The sequence below is a fragment of the Cyclospora cayetanensis genome, unplaced genomic scaffold (genome assembly GCF_002999335.1).
Source record: "Cyclospora cayetanensis isolate NF1_C8 unplaced genomic scaffold, CcayRef3 CcayRef3_contig_20, whole genome shotgun sequence".
In the NCBI taxonomy this organism is placed as follows: Eukaryota; Apicomplexa; class Conoidasida; order Eucoccidiorida; family Eimeriidae; genus Cyclospora; species Cyclospora cayetanensis.
Genome location: NW_020312148.1, coordinates 86,723 through 110,153, shown reverse-complemented (window position 1 = coordinate 110,153; position 23,431 = coordinate 86,723). Strand labels below are relative to the sequence as shown.

At 55.2% G+C, this 23,431-nt stretch overlaps 4 protein-coding genes and 1 non-coding gene across 5 annotated transcripts; 2 read left to right on the top strand and 3 right to left on the bottom strand.

The window, feature by feature from the left end:
- Positions 1-1,315: 1,315 nt before the first annotated feature.
- On the bottom strand, positions 1,316-3,283 carry LOC34622516. The gene has a single exon (XM_022735675.1). The coding sequence runs from the start codon at positions 3,281-3,283 to the stop codon at positions 1,316-1,318; it is 1,968 nt and encodes a 655-aa protein (XP_022589604.1).
- Positions 3,284-4,650: 1,367 nt separating this feature from the next.
- On the bottom strand, positions 4,651-5,814 carry LOC34622515. Its single transcript, XM_022735674.1, has one exon. The coding sequence runs from the start codon at positions 5,812-5,814 to the stop codon at positions 4,651-4,653; it is 1,164 nt and encodes a 387-aa protein (XP_022589603.1).
- Positions 5,815-6,344: 530 nt separating this feature from the next.
- LOC34622514 lies at positions 6,345-10,383 on the top strand. Its single transcript, XM_022735673.2, has 3 exons — positions 6,345-6,435; positions 6,671-8,196; positions 8,494-10,383. The coding sequence occupies exons 1-3, from the start codon at positions 6,345-6,347 to the stop codon at positions 10,381-10,383; spliced, it is 3,507 nt and encodes a 1,168-aa protein (XP_022589602.2).
- Positions 10,384-11,828: 1,445 nt separating this feature from the next.
- Positions 11,829-11,912, bottom strand: Trnal-caa. The gene has a single exon. It is a non-coding gene; the product is annotated as a tRNA-Leu (tRNA).
- A 672-nt stretch (positions 11,913-12,584) lies between these two features.
- Positions 12,585-23,113, top strand: LOC34624117. Its single transcript, XM_026337762.1, has 19 exons — positions 12,585-13,179; positions 13,288-13,562; positions 13,764-14,236; positions 14,652-14,784; positions 14,957-15,034; positions 15,478-15,546; positions 15,794-15,866; positions 17,648-17,744; positions 18,317-18,475; positions 18,614-18,719; positions 19,324-19,367; positions 20,181-20,400; positions 20,613-20,666; positions 20,885-20,984; positions 21,309-21,451; positions 21,858-21,934; positions 22,345-22,387; positions 22,511-22,609; positions 22,964-23,113. Exons 1-19 carry the CDS (start codon positions 12,585-12,587, stop codon positions 23,111-23,113), a joined length of 2,988 nt encoding a protein of 995 aa, XP_026193547.1.
- The last annotated feature ends 318 nt before the right edge of the window (positions 23,114-23,431 follow it).

The following is a 23,431-nucleotide window of genomic DNA, read 5'->3' as shown; positions in this document are numbered from 1 at the left end:
CGTAGTTAGGTCGAGAGAGCTATCGAGTGTGGGTGTCTAGAAGTGATATTCTTGGAAGGCGGGGGGGGGGGGGGGCAGGAGGGGAAGGTAGCGTTCGAATTGCGAGAGGATGGCGTTCCCTGGAAAGGCAAGCCTCACCACAGACCCTGGCTATTTACAGTTTCAGAAGAGCGAAAGGCTCTCAAGTGTACAGGTAGGGGGTGGCTATAAGGGATGCAACTAGGGAGCAAACGAAAAGCCTAGCGAACGGTGGACGTTTGCTACTCGTGAGCTGCGTGGCCTAATGGGCTACACCAACGAGCGCGCTCGAGGAGGTGAAATAGAGAAGTCTCGCAATGGCGACAGGTGTACGGTATAGGTGGCGCATAATGCCCTCCCATGAGCGACCAGGTAGAGGCTATGCAGCCTGAGAGTGGCGCTGAACCCTATTCGTGAGATAAAAGCGACACCCCAGCCGCCCCGGACCTCCGTAAGTGTATAGTTATGCGTGGCTTTTGAGAGCTGACTCCTGTGAAACGGATGCTGTCGCTAGTTTATTCGCGCGTCATTAAAAGCAAAATATACGCACGCGCCCCCACGAATTGCGTGCGAGTCGACGTGTGCACGCGTGCGAGTCTACATGTGCACGCGTGCGAGTCTACATGTGCACGCGTGCGAGTCTACGTGTGCACCGAAGCACACAGTCTGTACGCGCGGGTGTACATACGGAGTGTGCATTTCATGCATGCATAAAAGCACCAATAAGCTATAGATATTCATACAACTGCACTCCCGGATATATGCGGAACGCGCATATGAAGCCGATTTACCTGCGCATTTGCGCGCACGTGTATGCATATGCATGCATGCGCTACATGATGTATATAGATTAAGGGATGTGCACTGGCATCCGCAGGTATTCAATCGTGCACTTGCGTAAACTTCTATCCATGTAAATACATACAGAGGCCCTATAGACGGCACTCCAAAAGTGTAAATACGGAGGGGACGCGCAAGAAATTCACAAGGAGCCGGATTTGCGCGCACCCATATGTACCGACTTACATGCATACACATACACAGAGGGCTTTTCGAAAAAATTTAGCAGGAAGTGGCCGAAGGAAGCATGAATCTAGAGCGATAAATTTAGATAAATGCATACAATCTACACTAAAGTACGCGAGCATTTACAAAATTCAGTGTGTTGCTGCAATGTCATTTCTAAGCGCGCCTGCTGCGCTCTCCTTGCTCTTGATGAACGATTGCTGTTGGTGTGTAAACAGTGGTGAGAGTGGTGGGGTTGCTTTTGTTGTCCCTATTATCCCGGTTGGAGTGTTTAGACATTGTCGTCTTCGGTGAGTTGCTCAACGGTCCCCCATGGTCCATCTCCTTCTGCGTCTTCTTCCTCTTTGGTTTGAGAGGTAAGGGCGAGGGCGTTCGAACTGCACGTCACTTGCGCCTTCTGTAAGATTTCTTGTGCCTTCCGTGCCTTGTGCTTTCTGTCCAGGAAGAGGAGGGCAGACACGAAGCAGCACACGAGGCCTCCCCCCGCTATCATGACGCCATCGACGGGCCAGAAATTTTTAGGTTTGAGGCTGAGCAGCACCTCCGTAGACAGTCGGTACCAACCGATGCTGGTAAGCGCAAAACAGCCGCCGACGAGGGAGCAAATGCCGGCCAGAGATCCGAACACCCTGTTTGGGAAATGCGTCTTGATATAGCAGTAGATGCTACTCAGGACGAAAGACGCGTACAGCCAGAAGAAGACCACGGATAGGGCACGACTAGCCAGAGAGAGTGGCATAAGGAGAGCGTACATGCACATTCCCGCTACATTCAGGCATGCCAAGACTGCACAGACACCGAATCGGTCACTAAGGTATCCCATGAGAGGCCCTGGGATGAAAGAGAGAATGTTCATGATGGAGAAAAATGCATACAGATTGCGTCCATCTGGCAGCGCCAATTGCTCCTTGTTTGATTTCGTATAAAATTCGACACGCAATAGATTGACCACGAAAACGGGCATCAAAAGAAGAAATCGCGCGTCCAGAAGACATGTGCGCAGAGTCCCTTCCGGCTGCAGCTTCGCTTCTTCCTTCTCGACTGCGACAAATGTCGCCCCCACGATTTCGAACTCTTCCTTCGTTAGCAGCAGTTTGTATTGCCGGTCGGTGCTGCTGCTGTTGTTGTTGCTGTTGGCGTTGGTAGCGCTAGTGCTGGGGGCATTGTTGAGCGTCGTATCGTCCATCCACGGCTTGAAGAAGCTTGCGGGGACCGACGTAAGGATTCGTTTCCTGAGAGAGGTCACTTGCTCCTTCCTTTCCTCCCTGCGGAAGTCTTCGGCTCCCATGAAGGCCTTTGAGGGGACGAAGAGCACACATATGAACAGGCAGATACCTAACCCCACAAGAATGTAAAAGAGCAACACCTTCCAGAGCGACGCGCCCGAAAAGCTGCTTGCCTTGAAAACTTCCGCCATGATCACTGGGAGAGCAAAAGAGAGAGAGCGGACCGAGCCCATGACTCCCATCACCGTAGATTCTTGTTTGGGGAATAAGTTCGCCACGCACAGAAGAGAGAAATAGCCAGGATCCGCCGCCATGCCGATGAGGATGAGGGCAGGGACGTACGACATGACTGAGGCAGACGCAACGGCAAGCAAGGCCCACCCTACAGCATCCACCAGAATCGCTCCTAACACCGTCATCTTAGGTCCGATTTTATCCAAAATGATTCCGCCTGCAGCGGAGAAAATGAAGTTCGCGGCGAAGGCTGCAGTGTACAGATCGTTGATGGCGTTTTTCCTAGGCGGGCAATCCATGTAGAGCTGATCGCCGACTTCCTGGTAAACAATGTCGAGGCTTGTAGGTTCGCACAGCCATAGAAAAGCCCCAGACTTGTACAGCATGTCCTGAACGCCGTTCCAGCCCCAATACGTGCAGCCTCGTAGAAAAACAACCACCAGAAACAATGAGAGAAGAAGATACCGGTGAGCGCCTAGCGGCCTCCGTTGAGACCGAACCTTTTTCACATGCTCACAGTCTCTCGTGTTCAGGCACGGCTCCCTCTCCCACTGCTTCTCCAGGAGGAGGTAGGCTTCCATGTACTCGGCAGCGACGTAGTCCGTAAGGTGCTTCAGATCACCTGGTCCGCGAATGCGCAGCACCGTCGGGGATGACCCCGGGGGGGGGGTTGCAGTAGACAAGGCCCTATCAGTCATCTCGACTGAAGGAGAGCCAAAAATCGTCGGAGGTGAGGGCAAAGACCGGACGGCATTCGCCGGCTTACACTCTGCGATCATGGCTGCAGTGAGGGGAAGGTGGAGCAGCCAACGGGAAGACGAAGTGGCACAACCGCGAATCAGCAAAAAAACAGAAAAGCGTGCGTGAAAAGCACGAAAATAAGCATAGCAGAGCAAATGGAATCCGGCAGACGAAGGGACAAAGCGGATACTCATAAAACGGGAGTGTACATACAGACCAGTCCGGCCTAGCGCGTACGACCGCACAAAAGCGACTCCACGAAAATGTGGGGCAAACTCGTCGTCAACACTTTGGCTGAGCAAAAGACAAACAAAGAGATAAAACTGTTAAATTGAAGCGGAAAACCGCACGATGTACGAAGCGGCTGACCGTAAAAGTGGCCAGAGACTCGAGGAGTGGGGCATTACCGATCAGAGAAGAACGGGCTGTCTCAAACGAACTGCTGCTCGAAGCAACAAGCTAAGCGTGCACTTTTATACGATAATGAAACCCTCTAATTTAGTGAAGAGCTATGGTATCTGCTCGTGTTCGTTCAAGCTCCTTCCGTGACGGCCGTCACACCAGCTGTGGCATCAACAGCCAGCCGCGAGCGTCTGTCTGCCGGAGCAGTAGTAGTCCACTGGTCATTGGTGATGGATGGTGGCCTCCAGCGGCAATTAATTTCGGTGTGCTTTCGAGACCACTATGCTTTAAAGACATTAATTGCCCTTTTAATTCGACGATTCTCATTTTCTCCACTCAAATAAAATAAGATGACGAAGACGAGTGGCTAGTGCACCACGGACATTCCCGTCATTGCTTGATTCCCCCGCGTCGACGGAGAACGACGCGCCTCTCTCCCCCTTTTGGCTTGTCTTTTAAACCATGAGAAAATATATCCTGATTATATGTTTTGATAAAGTAATTTAGCTATAATGGTTTTAAAAATTATGGTGATCAGGAGCAATCTGCCCTCGGCGCCCGACGAAAGAGCCACAGGTCCCGTGATTCCTTTAAAAGACGGGCCGCCTGTCTGTACACTGTGGTAATGAACCTACCCTTGTAACTGAATTTCTTCGGCAGCCCCTCTGATGGCACTCTTCTTAGGATTTCTGTACAAGAGCGCGCCACGACACGCGGGTTCTACAAAATGAGCATTAGGGGTAGTGGCCAATTGATTATTAGTGCGTGGGCGTGAAATACGGATGAAGCGATTAAGTTATCAGGAACTCTCTCTGGGGCTTGCCGGTACACTTTTAAAGGCGTTCTCCGGAAAAAATAGAGAAGTTCTTTGAACTTTGTGGGATTATGATGGGCTGTTCTGACTTCTGATGTCTGGGGTTACCAGAGCTATTGCTGCTCCCACATTTGTTCCACAACTACTGGGCCGAAAGGGGCCAATTAAAAGCGAGAGCTCTATTTTTATTTATTCTTCCTCAGTCTTAAGCTTTTTGCGATTTAAATACCTAGCCCTAGCTGACGCAAGCGCCTTGTTAGAGAGCTTCTCTGGCACGGGTTGTACCTTTGGCTCAGCGGCTCTTTTGAAAGGCAAAACCATGTCACTTGTCAAAGGCATTTTGCTGCTGATACTGCTGGGTCCAGGGCTCGTGTCTAACAGCTGTTCTCCTTTGATTTCTTCATCCAGTTCCCGCCTTGCCTGACGTTCATGTTGCTGGGGTGCTGAGGATTGCGTTTTTACTGAAGAGGCCGCCGTTTCAGACCTCTTCACCGCAGGTGATGTCGGTTCTGCTGCAGCGGGGGCATGGTCTGCTGCCAGACATGTGTCTCCCTCACTGCGAGTCGCCGCTCCTGATTTAAGCAAGTAGGCATGGAAGGCGGAAAGGTCCTTCTGCTTGCCTCTAGCAGCGTCCCTGGCTTCCTGTCTCTCGAGCTCTTGCTGCACCTTGAGCCTTTCTTCTATTCGCGCTCTATATGCAGCAGTGACGAAGACTTCTTCCGCTGCTCCCCCCTCCCTTTCCCTCTCTTTCTGTACTTGCCTCTCTTGAATTATTTCGCGTTCCAACTGCCGCCGTTGCGCTTGCACGAGCAGCTTACCTATGAAACGCGCCGCAGGGCCTCTTCTTCCCTCCTCAGAGCCCGCTTCCCCCTTGACGCCCCCTAACGGGGAAAGAGAACAACCTTCTGTGGCGCCTGCATCCGCGGCGAGGGCGTCTGCTGTGGCACCGTCTTTGGCGATTTTATCCTTGATATCCTCTGTATACCCAAGGTACGTGCGCCTAGTTTGGGCCTTATTCTGCCTCTCCTTCGCTGAGCTGCTGCCGACCTGCTCATAGATGTCATCGTATGCGAGGGCTTTGGGGTCTTGTTTGAGGAGCTCCTCAGTCCGTTCCTGCTCCTTCTTGTTCGGTTTGCGCGAAAAAAAGGAAAGCGAAGGACGAACGACAGCCGTCTGCTGCTCCGACTCCGCGGACCCCTCAGCCTCCAAAGCCTCGCGAAACGCCGCCAACGTGCCCGTTGCTGCCCCCGTTGCAGTGCCTTGTGCCGCTGTGTTTGGGGCCCTCCTCGACGCAGCCGAGTCACTGGTGGAAGGCGCATTGGACGCCTTCTTGATTGAGAAGGAGAAACTCATCGGGGAGAGGGGGGACGAGGGGGGGGCTAAGGAGGGAACTAGTGGGTAGTTGACGGTGCAGCTGGCGGAAAGCTCGAGTCGAGAATTTTCGTCCTGGGGGATCTGCTGCCCTCTGCTACGGAAAAACCCAGGAGTTAGCACGACAGAAGCAGCACGAAAGCCTCCGCATAGACGCAAGGCCAGAAGGAGTCTCAGAAGACGAGGCAAAGACGGCCCCAGACGCTAAAATGCGCCTATGAGGGAGGCTGCGGAGTAGCCAGGCTGCGTTGAACCTCAGAGTCGCAGCGCCCTCAGCAGCCTTTCTCACGGCTCACCAAGAAGGCGATATCCTTAAGAAGCCTCTTGCCGCGAAACGAAGCAAACAAGCGCGGGAAAGGGGAAGGGTTGGGAGGGTGTGGAGGCAGAGGGGGCCCCTCCAAGAGGACTCGCGGCGCCGTGCAACCAGCCCCCGAAATCTGCGTGCTGCAGGAGGCAGCCTCAGTGGCGAGCCGGCGAAACTGCAGAGAAAGCGGATAATTCTTTCAAGAAACATGAAAAAACCTTTTCGAAACGCTGCGCCTTCTGACTCGCGGCAGCCTCTGCACGAAACACGACGCATCAGAGCCCTCTCCGCCGAGCGAAGCAAGGAGGGGGGAGGGGGCAGGGGCCTCCTCAGAGAGGCCTCATGGGGGCCCCCAAACCGTAGTGCCCCTTGAAAGGGGAACAGTCATGGCGATGCTTTGCAGAGTGCGGCTTCCGCTGCTGCTGCTGCTGCTGCTGCTGCTGCTACTGCTGCTGCTGCTCGCAGCCTTGCAGCGAGTTCGAGGAGAGCCGCTGGAGTGTCTCAGACCCCGACGATTCCTTGTATCCTCTCGAGGCTGCAGGAGGCTCCTCTTTTGCCAGTCGCCTCCTGCTGTCTGTACAGCAGCTGCGAGCGCCACTGCTGGGAAGAGCGCGAGCGTCGGCAGCAGCTGCTCTGCTGGCACGCGAACGCTGGGGGGCCGACTGCTCTCCATCGACTTCAACTGCAAGACACGAACTTTTGGCGAAGCCTTTGCGCATGCTCTCGGCGGCAGCAGCACTGCAGTGCGAGGCATTCCCCACTTCTACCGCTGGCTCTGCAATCAGTTCCCCAACTGCATCCGCCCGCTGCAAAAATACACGTGGCACAAGCCCAGAAGGCCCCCCAACAACAGCAGCAACAATAGCAAGAATAGCAGTAACAGTGGCAGCAACAGTGGCAGTAACAGTGGCAGTAACAGTGGCAGTAAAAACAGCAATCCGAAGGAGGCTGCGCGGCAGCGGATATTGCAGCAGCTTTTGAAGGAGGAGCAGCTGCTGTTGCGACGTGCCGAAGCTACAGCAAGCGGCAGCAAGGCGTTATTGAGTGAATCTGCTGAAGCTTCAGAAGCCACAACCTTCAGCTTGCTGCAGCGCAATCAGGAGGAGGAAGTGCCAATAGATGCTTTGCTGATTGACTTTAACGCCTTGCTGCATCTCTGCACTCATGGCCACCTCCCCTCCCCCCTTCCCGCCAGCCTGCAGCTGCAGCAGCATCTGCAACAGCTGCAGCCGTTGCTGCAGCAGCAGCATCTCCCGATGCTGTTGCGGCGAGTGCTCTCATATCTCGATCTCCTCGTGAAGCTCGTTCGGCCGCGAACCCTTTTGTGCATTACTCTCGACGGAGTGCCACCCATGGCTAAGCTGTCTCAACAGCGCGGAAGGCGATTTAGGCAGCAGCAGCATGAGGAGCAAAAGCAGCAGCAGCAGCAACAGCAACAGCAACAGCATGAGGAGCAAAAGCAGCAGCTACAGCAGCAGGAGGAGGAGCAAAAGCAGCAGCAGCAGCATGAGCCGCAGCTCGCTACTGCAGCCAGTGGAGTAAAGCATCCTCCTGCAGAAGCAGATGCAGAAGATGGAGAGGCGCCTTTCGACATCAACAGCATCGGTCCTGGCACACGTTTTACATTTATTGCGGAGAGTCTCCTGAAGCGATTTATTTTGTACAAACAAAAGAGCAGTCGAGTGTGGGGCAGCCTGCGCGCAGTGGTGTTCAGCGGATCGGATATTCCAGGGGAGGGAGAACACAAGCTTATGCAGCTGCTGACTTGGCAATCCTGGGAGCTGCCAAGCACTGCCTTGGCTAAGGCCTGGTATGGAGAAGTGCAGCAACAGCAACAACAGCAACAACAACAACAACACCAGTCCAAGCCCACTCAACATCGACGTAGGACGCCAGCAACACGCGTGCGCCTCCTGCTGCCTCCTTCCTTTGAGGCTTTCTGCGAAACGTCTGTCAGCAACTCCTCAGCAGCAGCGGCAACTGATGCAGCAGGGGGGGAGGCTTCTGCACGCCAAACAGGCCAGGATACACTTGGCAGTCTCCTACCTACTAAGAATCCCGCGCAACAACAAATGCAGCAGCAACAACAACAAAAGCAGCAGCAACAACAACAAATGCAGCAGCAACAACAACAAATGCAGCAGCAACAACAACAAATACAGCAACAACAACAACAAATGCAGCAGCAACAACAAAAGCAGCAGCAACAACAAATGCAGCAGCAACAACAAATGCAGCAACAACAACAACAAATGCAGCAACAACAACAACAAATGCAGCAACAACAACAACAAAAGCAGCAGCAACAACAACAAATGCAGCAACAACAAAAGCAGCAACAACAACAAAAGCAGCAGCAACAACAAATGCAGCAACAACAACAACAAAAGCAGCAGCAACAACAAATACAGCAACAACAACAACAAAAGCAGCAGCAACAACAACAAATGCAGCAGCAACCTAACCTTGAGGAGCTGTTGGTTCCCTTGCCTGGACGCATCTGCTTATACGGCCTCGACGCAGACTTACTCGTACTGGCGCTTGCGCGTCACCGCCCAGGGCTCTTAATTCTCAGGGAGAAGCAGCTATCTTTGAGAGGCACGAGGGATGCAGCTGCTCGGCAGGTGCTGCGGCGCATGCACGACGCCATCAAGGAGCAGGCGCAAGACGTAGCGTCGCAGGCTGCAGGAGAAAAGAGCAAGGCGAGAGGCAAGCGAGCGCATCCGGGGCAGCTGGAAAGGGCGCGACGATCCTCGTGTCAGGAGCTGCTGCTGCCTGCCTCGGGAGATTTCCTGAAATATACGGCGAAAGACTTTGAAGTCGTGTGCATCGACACCCTGCGGCGCCAGCTCGTGCGGTCCTTGACTACAGCAGCGGCAGACGAAGCAGCAGCAGCGGCAGACGAAGCAGCAGCAGCGGCTTCCCCTTCGGCTGTTGCAAGAAGAGGCACCGGAGCTGCAGACACAGTGCGCAGCAGTCTTCGCAAGAAAGCTCGCAAGATGCTGCATGCGGCCGACGACGAGGTTTCTTGGAGGGGCCCCCTGCCTCTCCGCGACCTCGCGCCGAGTCGGTTGGTCGATGATTTTGTTCTTTTATCATTTTTCGTGGGGAACGACTTTCTTCCGGCGCTGCCACACATCAACATTTTTGCTGGCGGTCTGTCCACGCTGCTTCAGACGTACGCGAGGGCGCTCCCCCGTCTGGGGGGCCCCCTGACTCGCAAGACGCAGATCCACCTTCCCCGGCTCATACGCTTTTTCGCGCTCCTTGCAGATCAAGAGGGCCCCCACTTCGAGCCTCAGGGGCCCCCCGGACCGCTGGGAAGGCCTCTCGCAGCAGAGTACTACGCGTCGAAGTTCCCGCTGCGCGAGCTTGCGGCAGCGGAGAGTGACCCCGCTGGGCAGGGGGGGGGCCCCTCTGGAGGGGCCCCGAGGGGCCCCCAAGAGCGCCTTCCTGCTGTCCCTTTCGGGGCGTTCCGCCACGCGTTGTGCGCGCGCTACGTGTCGGGTTTGTTCTTCTTGCTGCACTATTATCACAGCGGTGCCCCCTCTTGGGCGTGGACCTTTCCTTACAACTATGCCCCTCTGGCTTCAGACCTCGGGGCCCTTAGGGCCCCCGCGCTGCGGGTGACGCTCCCGCATGCGCAGCCGATCTCTCCCTACCTGCAGCTTCTGGCAGTGCTGCCCCACAGCAGCTGTGCGCTGCTTCCCGCGGCGTACAGACGCGTGCACACCGCTCCGACGCACACCCGCGTCGAGGACCTCTTCCCGTGCTCCTTCGCGGTGGATCCCTACCCCCTCCATGCGGTGCCGCTCCCTGGCAAGGCCTCTGAGCTGACTGAGGAGAGGCATTCGACTGCCGCAGAGGGGGAGCTCGCAGCGGCAGGGGTACGAGCCGCGATGGAAGAGGGGCGAAGCGCCCTAGAGAGGGCGCTCAAGAGGAAACCGACTGAGGACAAGGCAGCGCAACTCCCGGAGTGGCTCCATCGGCCCCTCATTCCCTTCTTAGACCTCCCAAGGTTGCGGAAGGCTGCGAAAGAGGCTCTGGAAGAGGGCTGGCCCTCCCAAAAAGGCCCTTGGAGGCCTGAAGACTTTTTCAGAAACAGACTGGGAAGGCCGCATGTGTTTCTTTCCCCCCAGCTGCAGCGCAAGACTCGAAGCTCAGGGAGCGGAGTTGCTAGCAGCCTGGCGCGGAAATCGCTCGAGCGCGCGAGCTCCAGCAAAACGCAGAGGGAGGCGGGCCCTTAACGTGAGGCCTGGGCCTCACGTTAAGGGCCCCCTGCACGGGGGTTCTGCAAAAAGGCACTTTTTGCGGAGCTCGACTCACCCTGCATGCTTGCTGCGTGAAAATCGGGGGTGCGCCGCTCACAGGCAGGTGTGCCCCTTGTTGCGTGTCCTCTTGTGCTGGCTGACTGCGGCTCTTTCGGCTGCGAGAAAAATGCCCTCCCAAGGGGGCAGGGTCTACAGACAGGGGAGGCCTTCTGCTAGGCTGGCTTGAAGACTTGAGTTGGGTTCGTTTCTCAGGCTGCAGCCATGCGAAGGCAGCAGCAACTGCCCCTTATTCGTTCCACCCTGCGCACTAGGCGCCAAGTTCCTTCGCGGGAAACTCCAATGCACAAATGCACTGCAAATGCATGCAGCCCCACGCATCGTTGTCGCTGCGTCTAGGATACGCGGCGTAGTGTTCGACAGGTACAGCGACGCAGAGGACACCTGCGCGTAGTTGGTATTGGTTTCGGTGTGTAAAAGGAACGAAGGCGATGCCGCCGCACAGCTTAGACGAAGTCGCCATACCTGCACGAAATGGGATTGGAAGTCATGCTGACTTGCACTTACCAGAACTCGAGTCTGGCGCCTTAGACTACCACTCGGTGATCCGTGCAAAGTCCACATGTCTGGCCGTGCCTATCCCGTACGTACTGCTGTGGTGCAGCATGCGGAGCAGCGCAGCTGCCCTTTAAGCAGACGAGCGTCGTGTGCGTCTCAGACAGGCAGATATATCATGAACCTAGGCTAGTCAGCACGTGTCTGTGCAACGGGGCATACGCAGGCGAATGAGGAAGCCTCCGACGGTCGGCGGGTTGAGGCATCGTTTTGCGCTCTCGCCCCGAGGATTGGCTCTGTAGCTCCCTTTAGCAAAGTCTTCTGCAGGGAAGCGAGCCAAACATATTGTGTGGGATCAACTGCGTGCAGCTTGTGCTTGCAACTGTGGATCTGGTCGGGGGAGCGTGGCGAAGAGGCACGCCTATGCATATCTATACATACAGGCGATGACTTTCTGCGTTTCCCCCTCTGGCAGTTTCTGCGAGGGCAACACACTGACTAAGATCTAGGGTTAAACGGGGTCGGCGCGTGTGCTGGCGTGGCCAGTTTCAAACACTTCCCATGCATGCGTCCAGCGCTATACCCAAGCAAGCCGCGAATCGTCGGAAGACACACCGCAGCAACGCATAATCTACACGTGTTCCCCTCCCCTCCCTATAAAAAGCCACGCGACACCCATAAAACACACAAGAAGGCCCCAGCCCTTTCTGCACCGCTCTGCCACTGTCCTTTGCCAGTGCCGCCGCTACCCCCCGTTTTTCGCGAGCGATCCGATATATTCGTACAGTAGCCAAAGGCAAAACAGCGTTCCAAAAAGAAAATAATCGTCAGCAACGAACTCGGAAAAACGTAGCGGAACCTGGAAAGAATGCACGAAGTGGGATTTGAACCCACGCGGACTTGCGTCCACCAGAACTTGAGTCTGGCGCCTTAGACCACTCGGCCATCCGTGCGGTGTACAGACAAATAGAGCTGCGCGTGGTCGCAACCTCGTGTAATTACAGTTGTAGATTTGCCATTCCTTGTGTGAGCTAGAATGCTTTCCTGCGGTGTAGCTAGCTAGAGGCAACTGCGGATGCTCTCCGCCTCCGAATCGTGCCGCGCTCGAGGGGCCCCCAGCGGCGGGGCCCCTGCGTCCCCATCGCTGCCCTGATGGGAGTTTCGCGCCGATGTTGCGTTTCGCTAAATGATCGAAAGTGATGGCAAATACCAAGCCACACAGACAGAATCTTCCGACGGCGAAGGCGCCTGCGCGTGCTACCCTTCTTGCCGAATGAGCCGCGTCTGTCGAGAGGCCTCCGCCGACACGCTGACTGCACGATCCCGCAGTCGTCGCACGGCACCTGCCGCCGTCGCGCATTGCTCTCACCTCCTGGAGGCGTGCCATCGCGCTGGAGGCGCCTTCCAGTGTCTCTGTGCGCAGCAAGCGCGGAAAATGAGGTGCATGGTAGAGCCGCAATAGGACAGCAAGACAGGGGGGAGGGCGTTGGGGGCAGCTCCTTTCGCAGTGCTTCTCGAGAAGGCTGCGGAGCCGACTCGCAGGCAGGGAAGAGGCCCCTCCAGACGATCGCACAGCCACCTGTGCAGCAAGCCACCCTCAGAAGCCAACGGGGGGCCTCAAAACAATGGCGGGTTCGTCCTCAAAGGGGCTTCGAGGCAAACTTTCTCGAGGAGGAATTTTGGTGTATTTCTGCGTCTGGCTCTTTCAGCCGACAGCCTCAATGCGCATGGCTGGTGCACCTGCGTGGCTCGAGACACCCCAGGCGCCTTCGGGCATTTCTCTCTTCCCTCCCCGCACCCTTGCAGAGCGTTCGGAAAAACATCGCCAGCAAGGCGAAGCCGCTAAGCTCTTCCGCGTCTCAGGATTCCGCCCGCTGCCCCTCAAATTCGCCGCTCGAAAAGACTTCATCGAGACTTCCCCCTTAAAGGCAACTAAAGGCCTTCCACGAGATACCGGGGTCTGTGCGGAGGGCGAGATTCTCGCCAAGAAGGCTGCCCCGCACCAGCCGCGCAGGGGGGGGAGCCCGTCGACTTCTGCTGGGAGGCGGCTTCCAGCAAGCTTCTGCGAAGGGGGTGTGGAGATCGACGCTGAGGATGGCGTGCAGAGGAGGGCTGCTCTGGCGCTGCGGCTGGAAGTTTTGCGGAAGGCGAAGGCGAAGGAAGAAGCTCGCAGTGCCTTCCCTGTTGCCCTCCGCATACCACACCCAGAGCTGGTTGCCGGTAAGGCTGCCTCGCGGGGAAGATTCGCATGTAGTACGCCTCGCAGGGGCACACACTGCGCGTTATTATACCTCCAAGGCAGGCTGCTGATGCTTCGAATGCGCTCAGGGGTCTCCTACCGTCGCTTGGGCAACCCGATGCCACAGCAAAAACAGCAGCAGCAAAAACAGCAGCAACAAAAACAGCAGCAACAAAATCAGCAGCAACAAAATCAGCAGCAACAAAATCAGCAGCAACAAAATCAGCAGCAACAAACCACAGGGCCTTTGGTGAGCTCGCTCTGCGTGGGAACTTCTCTAATTGGCGGCAACGTCATGCAAGATGACGACTCGGCCTTCAAGATGCTTTGTTCTGCATACGAGGAATATGGCATCAACTTTTATGTAGGCAGCTTAGATTCTGCGTTGCTTCGATTCTGTGTTGCGCTTCCTCGAGCTTCCCGCACAGCGCCGCCGATTGTTGCCAAGCCGAAGCAGGGGGAAGGGAGGGGGAAAGGGAGGGGAAGGGGGCTGGCTCGCTGCTGCTGCTGCTGCTGCGTGCTCGAGGTAAGTGGGTGTGGTGACCTCGCTACGCTGTACGTACAGGACGTTGGCGAGTTGGACCCCCTGCCCCACTCCCCCCAGCACCACGGCAGCGGTCACAGCGGGGTGCTTCGCCAGTTTTTTCGGAAATATCGCGGTCTAGGAGGAAGCGAAGGGGCCCCCTCCTCTGCCGCAGTAGCAACTGCTGCTGCTGCTGCTGCACCGGAAGACGAGGGAGCTTTGCGTGCCGAAGCGCAGCGTCTCTGCGTCTCCGTGCGGCTGCTCAGCGGCTCTGTGGGGCCTTTCGACTATGAGCGTTTCGCTCTCGAGAGGAAGCGGCGCGAAGCCACAGCCTGCGTTGCCGCGTGGGAAGCTGCAGCTGCAGGCGCTGACAGATCCGAAATTGCAGCCGTGGCAGCTGCTGCCGTCGAGGCTGCAGCTACAGCCGTAGGCAGAGACACGGAAGGCTCCACGCGCTGGGCAAGAGCGACGGGCTGGTGGGCACGGGGGGATCGTGGAGTCTCAAGACTAACAGCGTGAGGCACCACTGCGGCTGCCGGCTCGCCCTTTGCCCCCTTCTTCTCATGTGCAGGCTGCTACACAGACGCACAGACACAGACACACACTGCCCCACACACATACATACACAGACACACTCCCACACAGACACACACACTGCCACACAGACACACAGACATAGACACACACGCTGCCACACACACATACATACATACACAGACGCACGGCCACACAGACACACTGCCCCGCACACATACATACATAGACACACTGCCACACACACACAGACACTGCCACACTGCCACATACACACACACACCTCCCTCCCCTCCGTCCTCCCTCCTCCAAAGAGCACTCTGTGTTTAGGGCAAGCTGCGCGGCCTCAAGTGTCTGTCCTCTGCTCCCCGCGGCGCACTTTGAGTGCCGATTCAGGAAAGCCCTCGAGGCAGCTGTTGACGGCATGTTGGATCGTCTGGGAGTCGACTGCATCGACCTCCTCCAGCTTGCCGAGCCACACCGCTACGTTCCCCGCCACAGCATGGGGGAAGACACGTACTGCTGGGGAGTGCGTGTCGCTGGCCTCTCACCGGCTCGCTCCCTGCTGCTAATTAGGCTGCCGAGGCTCCTAGGTGCCAGCCTGCCTTCTCCCGCTTGCCAAGTCTACAGCTCGCCGAGCGTGGCTGTGCACAGAACAGTCCTTAGCGAGTTCCTTGCGGGCTGTGCGGGTGTCTCTGCAGCTCGAAAGACCGGCGGAAGAATCGGTGTCCATTGAGGAGCAACTCGAGATGCTCTCGGGCCTTATTCGAAAAGGCAAGGTAGGAGGTGCTCCTTCTCGCGCTGCTTTCTACCCGTGCGAGAACGAGAGGGGAGGCGCAAATTCGTAAAGTGCTGTCCCTTTGTTCGGCCTTGCTGTGCGTCTCTGAACACACAGACAGGCACAGACAGGCAGACAGACCCCTATATATATGCATTTATATATATACATGTATATGTATATTTATATAGATAGATAGATAGACGCACACAGGGCTGGGATTGCCCCTTCGCGTTTTGTGTTTTTTCGGCTGTTTTCTTTCCGCTGGAATCACTCCCTAGAGCTTAGCGCCTAGGGCATACGCTAGGCGCGCAGCTCCTCCTCCGCCTTGGAGCCTCTGTGCCGTCTCGTGCCTTCTCAAGGGCAGTGTGTGAGGCAGGGCTGCATGCGCGTGTGTTGGCTCTACTGTGGCACTGGGAGCGTGCGGAGAGTTCTGGCCTTCAGGTGCGCTACATAGGCGTCAGCAATGAGACGGCGTATGGAGTCTTCAAGTGGGTGCAAGCTGCAGAAGAGGTGAGAGCAGGCAGAACTCTGAAGCTTGCAGCCTTGCGGGCAGGGAAGCTTGGCTTGTTCTGAGGTGTCTGCGCTCGGACACCCCAGCAGAACAAGGCGGCAGTAGCAGCAGCAGCTGCCTGTGTTTTCTCAAGGTCTGTTGGAAGGGCCTTCTGCAAGCGCCGCGCTGCTTGGTGAAGACGCTTTTGTGGGGGCAATCCTCGCGCCTCGTCTGCGTGCTGCCATGCGTGGTTTGTGCGTCTTGCAGATGGGGTTGCCACGGATCGTAGCTTCCCAGCACCTCTACAATATCATGCACCGCAACGAGCTCGAAACCTCCGGTGTGCTTGGTTGTATGTGTCTGTGTATGTGTGCTTTTGTGCGCGTGTGTATGTGTTTGTGTGTATGTGTTTTGTGTATATGTTTGTGTGTATGTGTTTTGTGTGTGTGTTTGTGTGTATGTGTTTGTGTGTATGTGTTTGTGTGTATGTGTTTGTGTGTATGTGTTTTGTGTATGTGTTTGTAGGTATGTGTTTGTGTGTATGTGTTTTTGTGTATGTGCTTTTGTGTATGTGTTTGTAGGTATGTGTTTGTGTGTATGTGTTTGTGTGTATGTGTTTGTAGGTATGTGTTTTTGTGTATGTGTTTGTGTGTATGTGTTTGTAGGTATGTGTTTTTGTGTATGTATGTATGCTTGTGTATGTGTTTATGTATATGTATGTATGCTTGTGCATGTGTTTGTGTGTATGTATGGATGCTTGCATACGTGTTATTGTGTATGTGTGCGTACTGTATATGTATATGTATACGGGTATGTATGTGTATGTGTGTGACTTCGCGATTGCAAGGGGGCCGGAGGCGCCTGCAGGTTTAGTTGAGTTTCAGAGCCGCTAGGACAGCAGCCTGCTACCAGAGGGGTGTGCAGTTCAGGGTGTGTTGTGTTGCGCGCGACGGCAGTGCCAGAATGGGCAAACCCTGTGCAGCACACCACTGTGTGTGTATATGTGTTTGTGTTTATATATGTGTGTGTGTTTATACATGTGTTTGTGTATGTGTCTGTGTCTGTGTTTTTGTCTGTGTTTGTGTATGTGTCTGTGTTTGTGTATGTGTTTGTGTTCGTGTCTGTGCATGTGTCTGTGTATGTGTCTGTGTTTGTGTATGTGTCTGTGTTTGTGTATGTGTTTGTGCTTGTGTATGTGTCTGTGTTTGTGTATGTGTATGTGTCTGTATTTGTGTCTGTGTATGTGTATGTGTTTGTGTCTGTGTCTGTGTTTGTGTGTGTGTTTGTGTTTGTTTCTGTGTTTGTGTATGTGTTCGTGTTTGTGAATGTGTATGTGTATGTGTTTGTGTTTGTGTCTGTGTTTGTGTTTGTGAATGTGTCTGTGTTTGTGTCTGTGTTTACATAGGTGTTTGTGTATGTGTCTCTGTTTGTGTTTATACGTGTGTATGTGTTTATATATGTGTTTGTATTTGTGTTTGTGTTTATACATGTGTATGTGTTTATATATGTGTTTGTGTTTGTGTCTGTCCTTGTGTATGTCTTTATATATGTGTCTTTGTTTGTGTTTGTGTGTATACATGTGTCTGTGTTTGTGTTTGTGTTTGCGTCTGTGTTTATATATGTGTCTGTCTTTGTGTTTGTGTTTGTGTTTGTGTTTATATAGGTGTCTGTGTCTGTGTTCGTGTTTGTGTCTGTGTTTGTGTTTATATAGGTGTCTGTGTTTGTGTCTGTGTTTGTGTTCATGCATGTGTATGTGTTTATATATGTGTTTGTGTTTGTGTCTGTGTTTGTGTATGTGTCTGTGTTTGTGCATGTGTCTGTGTTTGTGTTTATATGTGCCTGTGTTTGTGTTTATGTATATGTGTGTGTGTTTGTGTTTGTGTTTATGTATATGTGTCTGTGTTTGTGTATGTGTGTGTGTTTGTGTTTACATAGGTGTGTGTGTTTGTGTCTGTGTTTGTGTTTATATATGTGTTTGTCTTTACGTTGATGTGTGTGTTTGGGTTTATACATGTCTGTGTTTGTGTTTATATATGTGTCTGTGTCTGTGTTTGTGTTTGTGTCTGTGTTTGTGTTTATACATGTGTCTGTGTTTGTGTCTGTCTGTGTCTGTTTCTTCAGGAATTCCTGAGATGGCGTTTCGCCTTGGCGTGCCGGTACTGGCATATGGGACACTTGCTGGAGGCATTCTAACGGGGAAGTATCTTGATCCTGAGCGGTGTGTAGGCACGGCCATGCCTTTTTTGCACAGCCTCCCTTCACGCGGAGGCTGTGAAAGGGGGATGCAGGAGCTCTCGAGGAAGGGAAAGGCCTTGCGCCCTTCCCAGTGCCGACTGTTGATCTGTGTCTGCATGCATGTCGTGACGAGGGGGCATGCATGCGCTTTCTGTGTGCCAATTTACACCTTATAGTCCTGCACAGGAAGCCAGCACGCACTCTTGCATGCACATCCGCGTCCCTTGTAGAGGGAGGGAGGCAAGGAGGGAGGGAGAAAGGGCGACAGGTGGACTCGTTTGCATCGTGCATGTGTGCAAGTGCCTCAGTGGGGCTTTGGAGGGATAGTTCGCGTGCAGTAGCGTGTTGCGTGTTGGTCGTAAGGCACGAGGTGTGCGCCTAGTCAGAGCAGCGCCTCTTCAGCCTTGATGGAAGTACCCTTTCTCGGGTTCAGACATCCTGTCGCTCGTGCTGTGCTGTTTTAGGGCTGATTTTGTGCGCGCGGGACAGACGCGTGCCGTTGCCCTCCGCGTGATGCGTGTATGCATGCATGCGTGCGTGGAGGTTTCCGCGCAGATTTCATTCAAAAGGTCCTGACGTGAGGCAGGGGCAAGATGAGCTGGAAAGCGGCGTTGGAACGTATCGATACAAGGTGCCTGAAGACTTTGGTTACTTGTCGTATGGCCCTTCGACAGGACGCGCCAATCTGTGGCCTTCAACCTACCACACCCACAGGCAAGGCTGCTGCTGTATGTACACTGCAGGAGGCTGCCAAGGGAGGGTGGCTGTGTCCCCTGCGGCGTTAGAACGGCCTCTCTGAGCGACGGCTGAACACCGGGTGCTATTTCGTGCGAGTCTCCCTGTCCCCGTCAGGTCCGTTTGGAGTCAGTGGCTGATGGGGGAACTCATCAAGGCGGGCCGAGTCTACGGTCTTACAGCGGCGCAACTAGCGCTCAGCTGGGTGTACTCTCGCCCTTTCGTAAGTGCTGACTATGAAGAAGACTCAAATTGACCCTCTCCGGGAGGGCGCTTCTCTTTTTCTGTCTCTCTATCTATTTCTCTATTTAGCTCTCTCTATCTAGCCCTCTCTATCTAGCTCTCTCTCCATTTACCTTTCTGTCTCTCTAGCTCTCTAGCCCTCTCTATCCATCTCTCCCTATCTATCTATTTCTCCATGTATCTCTCTATCTATATCTATATATATATATATACATGTATACATATCTCTCTGTCTGTCTATCTCTCTATCTATCTCTATCTCTTCACACCAACACACACAGACAGACACACAAAACGCAGCGAAACCTACGGGCGCCTTGCCAGAAGGCCCCCTCCTGCTCCCGGCTAGATCCATCAGCGGCTGCCTCTGACGAAGCGCTTCTCGACCTTTGCCATAAGGACCTGATTTGCCAGCCCTTCCTTTGCAGGCAGCCCCTCGAGACGTCTTGTTGCGCGTTAAGAGGAGAGGCTCTGAGCGTGTCCTTTCGCGGGTTGTGCCTGCCTCTCTGCAACTGTGCGCCTTGTCTTCTTCGCTCAGTTGCATCCCCCAAGCGCAACCCTTCTGTGGAATGTGTTGCGCTCAGGTTGCCTCTACGATCATCGGTCCGAGGACTATGGGTCAGCTGCGGTAAGCTCTACGGGGGGCAAAGAGGGGGAGGCAGTGCGCCACCGCTGTCGGCTGCAGCTGCGAAGAGGCTGAACGCCGCGCGCAGTCAGGCCTTGTACTATGCCAGGCTCCTTTAGAAGTGGAAGCGCCACTTCAAAAGGAGCCAGGAGGGGCGCGCCTTGCTTGGCCTTGCTTGGCCTTGGCCTTGCTTGGCCTTGGCCTTGGCCTTGCTTGGCCTTGTCCTTGGCCTTGCTTGGCCTTGCTTGGCCTTGTCCTTGGCCTTGCTTGGCCTTGTCCTTGGCCTTGCTTGGCCTTGCTTGGCCTTGCTTGGCCTTGTCCTTGGCCTTGCTTGTCCTTGGCCTTGGCCTTGCTTGTCCTTGGCCTTGCTTGGCCTTGTCCTTGGCCTTGCTTGGCCTTGCTTGGCCTTGGCCTTGGCCTTGCTTGTCCTTGGCCTTGGCCTTGCTTGGCCTTGGCCTTGCTTGGCCTTGGCCTTGGCCTTGCTTGGCCTTGTCCTTGGCCTTGCTTGGCCTTGTCCTTGGCCTTGCTTGGCCTTGGCCTTGGCCTTGCTTGTCCTTGGCCTTGGCCTTGCTTGGCCTTGGCCTTGCTTGTCCTTGGCCTTGGCCTTGCTTGTCCTTGGCCTTGCTTGGCCTTGTCCTTGGCCTTGCTTGGCCTTGCCTGCCGGCAAGGCCCAGGCCAAGCTTCCCCTCCTACAAAGTACGCAGACGAAGAGGGGGGTAAGGTTGAGAGGGGGAGAGCACTGCATGCGCTGCGAGAGGCATGTGATTGCCGCCGGATTAGCGGGCAGGGGGCGTTTTTTCTGACGTTGGCCTTCAGGGAAAGCGTGCGTACCCAAAACTATGCGCTGCCTCCGTCCTTGGAGCGCCATCTTCATGAGCTGTATCTACACTACTCCGCGCCAACAATGGGCGGTCCTCAGTTGCTGAGCCAGCTCCCCGACGAAGAAGCAAAGGTGCAGCCGCCGATACCGCAGTCCGATTTCATGAAGTGGGGGAAGCAGCCGATATGGAGTGGTGGGACGTACTGGGAAAACTGGGTAAGTTTCAGCGCATGCAGCCTAGGCGTTTTGGCGACAAGAAAGAGGTCTATCGCGCTCGCCACAGTCGGCTCACACTGCACACGGCGGTGTACATACATGCAGTAGGGCGGGCCGCCTGCTTTTGGGGGGGGGAACGCGCTGTTAGACGTTGCATGCATGGGCCTCCTTTGCTCTGCGATTGCTGCATCCTATGCTTTGCTCTTCCTTAGCCGCAGCCCTTGCTAGCAGAAAAGGTGGCATACTTTGACCGAGAGAACTTGGCGGTGCGCCTTCCTCCCGATGCACGCCATTCAAGTCCTCCTTGCTTGAAACGAAACCCCTTGCGCATGCGTCTCCTTGCTTACTACTTGCTCTGCATGCCTCCACAACACCACTTACACGCACGCGCAGAAAACAGCCTAGCTCCCCCTTCCCCCCCAAAATGTCCGAAGCCTCATGCCTCCTAACATACACTTTGCGACGACGTTTCTTGCTGCCGCAGCGCGAAGTTAGGGGTGCCGCCGGAGCGCTAGACGATCCCTCAGACGAGGGTGTCATCAATCTGCGATTATGGAGAGAGAGGCTCGATGAAGGCCTTCCCGGTAGGAGAAGCGGGGGTGCCTGCTCGTCACGGGGGTGCCTGCTCGTCAGCAAAGACATCGCGTATCCTGCCAGCTGCGTGCACTGCCACAAGCCACTGCCGCTTCTCTCTCTCTCTCTCACGCTTTGTCGTAGTGACAGTGGCCCTCTGTGGGGTCTCTTGCTACTGCTGCTCCTGGTCCTATTTCCGTTCCTACTCCTGTTTGTGCTTCTACTCCTGTTCCTGCTCCTGCTCTCGCTCTGGCTGCCGATCGATGGCGTGCGGCTTGAATCCACAAAGACAGCAGTGCGCAGAAGTCTAGCCATGGCATGTGAACCCTTTTCAGGCGAGTACTTTGCCGTCAAAGAGCAACAGCTGTTTGGATGGGACACGCATACTGTGGATGGCGACATGCTACGCGATATGACGCCTGAGGAACGACAAGAGCAGCACCACATGGACTGGCATTTATGCTGGAAAGGAGGCAAGGTATGCAGATATGCGCCCCTCCCCTACCGCCCCCAGGCCCCCAGAAACACGGCTGCAGCAGTGCACGCTCTCTTGCTTTTAAAACAACCACAAAGGGGGGTGTCGAGGAATGAATCCTGCATTTCCAGAGCACGATGGTGGAGCTGTGTCGTTGATTCTACGCTGCCGACTGGTTCACCCCGTGCGGCAGAGCCTAGTGGGGGGGGCTATTGCGACGTCTTCGCGTGCCGGACTCTCTCTCTGTGTCCCAGCTCAGAGGCTTGCAGCCTAACAGGAGACACGGTGCTTCCTTGAGATGCTGATGCGTCTGAACGTTTTTGCTCCCTGTCGGTCCTGCACGCCTGTGTAACTGGCCGTCAGAAAATGATTGTTTGAATGAGCCTGTTCTCCGTATCCTGCCCCGTAGGTGCACCGCGTGCCTACGACGGATGCCATGAAAGCCTTCTACAACAACCGCAAGGCCACCAGCGAAGTCATTCACAAGTGCGCTGCCAGGCCTTGGTTGGGTAATCTATAGCCTGCTTTAGCGCATTCTTGAACGCGCTCGAAACGGGTGTTCACACAGCGCAAGGTCCCCGAGTCTTACACCTCGACCCGCCAGTATCCGCCGGCAAAGGGCGCCTCGCCAGCAGAGTAGCCTGTGTGTAGGGAGATCTAAGTGGGGCCTCGTGACTGCGGCTTCGCTGCTGCCGCGACTTGCTCTATGCAGCAGCAGATGGTAGCTGACTCCCTGCCCGTGGCCACAGCTCTACAGAAGGCTAGCTGCGAAACGGCTAGCTGCGAAAAGGCCAGCTGGCTGTTGAGGGGATGGAGCTTTGTAGCCTGCGTATTTGATAGCAGCAACTGAAGGCCCAGAGGTGATGTGAGGATTTCCTGGGGTCGGCTGTGTGCAGAAACTTCAAGGCCTTCAAGGACTTGACGCTACACCGTGAACAGGTAAGGCCGCTAAAGACTTTCCGTGAAGCGGTCTGTCGAAGCGCACAGAAACGCGTCCGCGAGGCTCGCAGCAGCACGAAGGATGCGTCTGTCTGCGCTGCGTAAATGCGGTGGCCTCTGCAGCTTGGAGAGCTCGTGCCAGAGTTGTGGAATCGATGGGACTATGATCTGATCGCAAGGAAGTGCAAGGAGAAGCATGGCATCGACATAAACGACCCCCAGGCAAGCACTGAAGAGCTCTTCTTTTTGCCGCAGAGCGAGGGCCTTGCGCGCAAAACTTAGCAAACAGGTCCACGAAAGACACTTTGCTGTGGCTGGCAGTGAACGCATGCACCTGCACGCCCAACTAAAGCACGGTTTTGTCCAGGCGCTGCTTCAAGAGGCGCATAAGGAAAATTGAAGGGAAGCCGCAGAGGACAACACAGCGATCTGCACTTCCCCTCTGAATGTGTGTTTGTTCTTGGCACGCGATCACCTGCTTCAAGGCGAAACTGACGCAATAGATTGACGAGGCTCCCCACGCGGTGCATGCAGCTCTGTTTGCGTGTGCGCGTGGCCTCTGCGTGCTGCCTGCAGCTGTGGGAAGACGTGGAATTCGGAGGAACCAATGCGACGCGCAAGGATCACGAACGCATAGCCTACACCCGACCCTTCTGGTACTTCGAACATGGCGGCTATCCGGACAAACCGGTCGAGCAACAGACAGGCGCAGAGTCAGATTCTTGATGCCTGTTAGTGCGGGTAAAAACACACACGCTCTCCGCGCGCGCGGAAGCGATGTCTGCAAAAAGCAGCGCGGGTTCGTCATACCACGCCTGCCTCATGACACGGAAGCAATGTAGTGGAGCAACCCTATGAGTGAGGGATGTACAAGCGACGCACAAGGACGCGCGCGCCGAGTAGCTAGCCGGTAGGCCCTGCAGCGCCGCGGCGTTCACATGCGCATTCTTTTGAGGCCACTTGCCTCGTATTGCCTTACCTAGAGGCTCCTGAATGGCAGTTGCGCCTCCACACAAAGCTCCTCAGAGCAACTTTCGAGCGAGC